The sequence below is a fragment of the Atta colombica genome, unplaced genomic scaffold, assembly GCF_001594045.1.
Source record: "Atta colombica isolate Treedump-2 unplaced genomic scaffold, Acol1.0 scaffold238, whole genome shotgun sequence".
Taxonomy (NCBI): Eukaryota; Metazoa; Arthropoda; class Insecta; order Hymenoptera; family Formicidae; genus Atta; species Atta colombica.
Window position 1 is genome coordinate 501,611 of NW_017259336.1, and position 6,180 is coordinate 507,790.

General features: G+C 38.0%; 1 protein-coding gene across 1 annotated transcript in view; it reads right to left on the bottom strand.

The window, feature by feature from the left end:
• Window positions 1–1,175, bottom strand: part of LOC108688786 (muscle segmentation homeobox-like) — a 7,251-nt gene extending 6,076 nt beyond the window's left edge. The window contains exon 1 of the mRNA XM_018195200.1: window positions 1–1,175. Coding sequence (XP_018050689.1) covers window positions 1–830 — 830 coding nt within the window. The 5' untranslated portion in view covers window positions 831–1,175.
• Window positions 1,176–6,180: the final 5,005 nt, after the last annotated feature.

A 6,180-nucleotide genomic window follows, 5' to 3' on the forward strand; every position in this document is an offset into this window, starting at 1 on the left:
AAGAATGTGGCTGTGGCTGCGGCCGCTGCAGCCGCCGCAGCGGCTGCAGCTGCATTTTGATGTCCGCCGCCCCAGACTGCAGGGTGAAGACTAGGCGGGATCTCCGGGATACCGCCGATGGTAGCGAAACCACCAAGATATGCCGGTGTCGGCCTAACGGGAGTTGGACTGGATGGATGATGCTGAAGATCTTCCACGTCAACCAGTCTGCTCTCATCATCCTCTTCGATATCGTCTGTTTCCGAACACCTCGAATGAGCCTCACCGTGAGAGCTGCTTCTCGGTGATTGCGAGTCGGCGTCCTGATGATTGCTGATCTTTGGAGACGAAGAACAGCCTACCATAGGTTCTGGTGTGGTGCTAGCGTCAGTGGATGGATGCATGCGATAATCTAAGCTACCAGAAGTTGATCTTCTGCCGGGTGATTCGATATTGCAGGCATAATCGATCGCTTCGGGATACCTCGGCGGAGTTCTGGGCTCCGAAGTATTGTGAGGAGAGGCGCAACGAATCAATCTGGCGTCTTGATTAAGATTGGACGACAATGGTAAGGTATATCTTGATGTTTTGAAATCACATGGATGCTTCAGTATACGAGGCTCCTGTCGAATCGCGTACGATACGATCGGTGATGATCTGGATGATGTTAGAATCGCGTCCTGTCTTGTCGAGGACTCTGACGATTTTCTAGTATCAGCTAGCAGAGCCGCGACAGAGAAACTCAATCGATGAGCCGGTTTGGGACTTGCCTGCAACGCCTGAGTCTCGTCTGACGAGTCCGGACTGGTCGATGCAGGCGTGACCGGCGAGGTCATCCTTATTACTGTCATTCTTAGACGTCGATCGATCACCTTATATGTCGATTAGCACACTGCTTGGATCCGCAATAACAAGATTTCGATATTTCTGAACAAGAATTATCTGTTCATTCCGCGACGGACTAAAATGCTCGATGTAATTCACTGCTTCACGAATGACTCCTCACTGATTCATACATGGTCTCTCACGAATACAAAATCCGGGATTTGCTCCAAACATTCGCCAACGATCAGCTCCGGAGAAGGACGCGCGTGAGGCACATCGATCACACCAGGGATAATTGTTCGTCGACGTTTGACAGCTCTTGTGGACTCGTGGATCAATGATCGTTGACCAGCAGCTCTGGATAGCCTCTAGCCAAGCCGAGCTCTCCGTGTGGACTGAGTTTGACCGCTCAACCAGCACCGCCCTGATTTTTCGTTTTGCCTTCGGCTAAACGCTTGTGGTGGGGTCGAGCGCTCGTCGACGGAAGAGAAGTCTCTTCGTGGAAGTGGGGAATCCGAGTGATAGAGCGAGAAGGAGAGGATCAGAACGGGGCGAGGCTGGGAACTACTAACGGGGGCATTCCTCGCGACGCTCCGCCCCATGGCTGGGACTCAGGCGGAATTATCTATACAGCAATTTTTGTACCGAGGGATAAGTTTCTCTCGTGCAAATGCGACGTGCCGTCACGGAGCAGAGCTGCGGGGGAAGGGAACGGCGACGAGGGAAAGATTTAATCGCCACTCGCTTTACTACGTCGGAGACGGTAATGAGCGCAATTGAGCAATTAGGCGGGGTGATTAAGATTGAAAAAAAAAATTAAGAGTGTGGATGAGATAGTTTTCAATTGTCGCTGTATTAAATGGCATCGATAAAGCGGAGATCATGTTTGGATTAGTTGATGAAATAACGTGATAGCAAAAAGCAAAATAAAAACATCTAAAAAAAAGCTTTAACTTTTTATCGCACTACATTTTTTATAAATACGTCGATAGCTCTATCTTTGTCCTAACATAATTGATAGATTTAATTATGAAGAAAACATGTTATGTTGAAAATATAACATTTTTAATTTAATTATAAGAAAAAAACATAAATAACGAGACTATTTTGCATCTAATTTTTAATCAAGACATTTGATTTGTATTGATATGTGAAACATTTAAATTCAGGATTTTAAATTTGGCAAGGAATTTACTTTTAAAAATTGATACAGTACGTTCATCACATTTTTCTTATTAAATTAATAAGCGATTTATTATGTCATTCTATTATCCCAAATAACTTTGACATTTGATAATTATAATTTTCCAAAAAATAAATACTATTAATTATTATACTATATTAATTACAATTTAAAACATATTACTGCATTAAATGTAAATTTCGTCGTGAGGTTTAAATCATAATCATAACAATACGCGAGACACGAAAATGTGAGAAATTCCGAAATTTCGGCCATGTTTTCCTGGTCCAGTACGAAGATACGGTTTGCTCGCGCATGTAGGTAGGTAGGTAGGCATATCGATTCGCAGTCGAACATCAACCCCTCTCAGTCTCGAGACTTCCCTCTCGACGTTCAGCCCCTAAATCGAGCCGTCGCGTCGCGTCGCCGCGTGTCGGGAGATTTTTTGGGGTTCGTTCGTGGTGTTCGTTTGTTCTGACGGCGCACTGAGATTCCATCGTCGCGCACCCGTCCGTCATATTTACGGTAGCTCCGTCACGTAACTTTGCGATAAGCAAAAACAAATGAGTCCCGATAGGGGTGTCGATAAAGCACCCAGCACCCATACCCGTCGAATAAAACCTCGCGGACGTTCTTCCATTTTCGCGGAATTGGCTGGCGCCGTAAATTTCATCGCGCGGAAATCCGCGCGACGTCTATTTTCGCCGCTTTATCGGAATCGATGTTGAATTCCAAAAACGTATCGCGCACCAGTGCGAGTTTATATCGTTACATTATTCGTAATAATCTTTACTAGGTAAAGAATATCGAGACGACAATGCGCGTCTGTTTCGTTTGACTTAATAAAGAGCCTAACAAGCAAAGTTATTAACCGTGAATAAAAATTCCGTAGAAGACATTTGATATAAAACAGATGTGCGATTGTTTCTCGAAGATCAATTAGCATATAGAATGCTTCGCGACATTTAATGATGCCGCTCAACTAGAGTCGAAATATAGATATGCATTGTTGAGGTGGCGTTTCCACGCAACTGTCTTTCTAAGAAATTGTTATTCATCTGTCGATATCATTTAAGACTAGCGTTATATGTAACGAAGGAAAGATACATAAGACGATTCGTCGCTGGTTAACTTCTCCTGCGGCTAAATCGGTAGACTTACAACAGCACGATATTACGCTAGCTGCACGCTCGGCAATCGGGAAGAAATCACGATGGCAATAAAGAGGCTCATAAACTCCCGTAACAAAGCACTTCGCTATCTTTCGTTACTCGAGGCATTAATGTTTACAGGCCATTGACTTTTAAATTCGCTTCCGTGAGCATATCTATCCCGCTTTCCTCCCAAGATAAATTTGCGTGTCCGATTGGCGAGGTCGTAACTTTGTTTTCTTGGACTGGCTTCTTGAAAATTAACCGTAGTTATTCACTGAAATAATCCCAAAGTAAATTTTTCAAAAATTGTAATATTTTTGTGTAGATTCTTTGCAGAGAATCTTTGCAGTGAATTTTTTTATAATAGAAGATGGGAATTTATACGGTAGGTTAATATTGAATCCTGGCAAAGTATCGATTCTATACCGAAAAATGAATTTTCCATTTCAGTATTGGATCAATATTTAAAAAACAATGATATAGTATGGCTATTCAATACTGATCTCAATGTGTGGATTAGTATTGAATAGTAGTATCCATTCAGTACATCAGTGCATTATCAGTGCATTTTTGGAATTATGTCTATACTGAAATTATCCAAAATCAGTGTCAGATCAGTGTTGAAACCGCCAGTACATTTGCAATATTGTGTCTGTACAACTCCGTACTGTATTATAAGTAATACTGTATTATAAGTAATATAAATCTTTTAGCCCATTGCTATTATTCCAATATTCCTTCTGTACCTGTACTGATATGTAAAAATTCTGAGCCAGTATCTCGTCGGTAGTCAATTCTTACTAGGGTAATCAATCGAATTAAAATTACATTGACCTTATCTTCTTCAATTGAAAAAAATTTATACAAGAATTTTAGAAGAATTAAAAGAAATTTATACAAGAAATACACATGCAGTGTTGAAAAATTACATCCTGTGACAATATTCTAAATAAGCTAGCTATCGTGTTATTCATCATTACGATGTAAACTTTTGCGAAGAAATGAGTGTTTTTGATTAGAGCACACCGTGACGGTAAGATCGTCATTATTAAACATCGTCTTCCTAATAATGAAGGAGGACACGAGCGGTATCGAGAGATGCCGTTGGTGTGAGATAGAGAAGGATGAGCTAATTTGGTTGGTTACCAAGGCAAACGATACGTTAAATAGATAGGACGCGAGAATAAGCAGTGGGGAACCGACATAATGAGGACCACCCGCTAGCACCGTAAGACTTATTCAATACATGTACTCGGTGTATCGTAGAATTTCACTTGAACATTCGCTATTGATTGCAAATTTTTACGTATGATATCATACAATCGTTGACAATTTCTCTTTATGATATCTTTAACAAAATTTGATTATTGTGAGATTGTAAGTAAGAGATTGTAAGTGTTAATTTTTAATTATCATTGTTTTTAAAATAATCTAGAATCTTTAAAGTAAGGAAATATATTCTAGAACAAAATTAATTTATCTGTAATTTAATAAGATTTAGTTTTTGATTATGTAATAAGTTTGTACCTACGTATATCTGTATATATATACAGATATATATAGGTTAATATATAGGTTAATAATAATATAATAATTGACAACAATATAGTGACCTATATTTATTAGTATTTAAAGTAAATTTGCGAATTGAGATAATTTAATATAAAATTAAATTAGTCATTAGTTTATATGTAAATATAATACAATTTGCTTTATATAAATTAATATCGTTTAAATTTGCGAATAGTTTAAAAACTCCCGAGATACAAATTATATATTTCGTAGCATCAAGACACCCTGTATATGCAAAGTGCCACGAGTTGACTGTTAATTATTAGCGAGCCGCTATATTGAGCATGAAAACAGTATTTCTTTCGGACTGAGAAGATTCAAGTCAAATTGGCGTTAAAATTGCAATCACGGTGGTCCGTCTTTCTCGCTTCGTCCCTCTCCATCAGCTCGTTCCTCGCTTCCTCTCGTCTCCACAGAATTAGATCGTCTATTCTCAGAGAAAACGCGGACGCTCACCGCTTGGCTCTAATAGCCGTTTAGAGGGTTAATTTCTCTTCGGGAGGAAAAAAAGAATCTGGTCATGGGAGCGTGCTCTTGCGTTTTTTACAGTTGATGCGTCACTTATATTATGATGATGAATATCGAGTGAGTCAGAAAAAATTTATAGCTTTGAGATATGATGGATTTAAAAAAATTGGAGATATGTAAATAATACCTATCTTATACAGTTGGAAATTTATTAGTGAGCTTATTATGATAAAATTGTCATAAATTTATATGCGTTTTAAATTAAATATCTTTTATTATATCTATCTATTATATCTATTCATATAAGTAAAACTTTGTTTTTCAAAAAATTTCAACATTTTTATATGAAATCTGAACTGTAAAAGATATCTATTTAATTATTAAACAATTTTATTAACGACTTATTAATTAGATATTCTATTATTTATATCTCCGCGTAATTATACATATATAATTATTCTATTTCTATTAAAAATATTACATATAGTTATTACATACAGTTATTACAAAATCAAAATTATTATATACAAAAAAAAATTGTTTGAATCAAAGAAATTTATGCATTATTATATGGTTAAAGAAAAGTTTCTATGAGTTGAACGTTATTTTTTGAAATCAAGTAAATTTTTATTTTCCTCAAAGGTATTTTTACTTCAACTTAAAAAGAAATTAATGGAAGGAATGACTTCAATTTAAACATAACTTTTCTCTGGATGTATTGCAAGTCTTATTTATTATTGAGATTATAGATTATATTTCATTAGACTTTTTATTGGAAAAATTGCATCTCGTAATCTCGTGAGTGCATTGCTCGCGGGCGTGCATTCTACGCTTGTCGCGTTTCAATTTAAGTAGTATATACCTTCGATTCGATTGGGCTCTTTGAAGCATTGCGTGTCACAGCGTGTATCATGCCCATTCCGCGAACCTGGCGCACGATTACATTTGCTACGGAAAGCTACGACGGACGGAATGTTGCTCGTTTGTTTCAGATTTCTG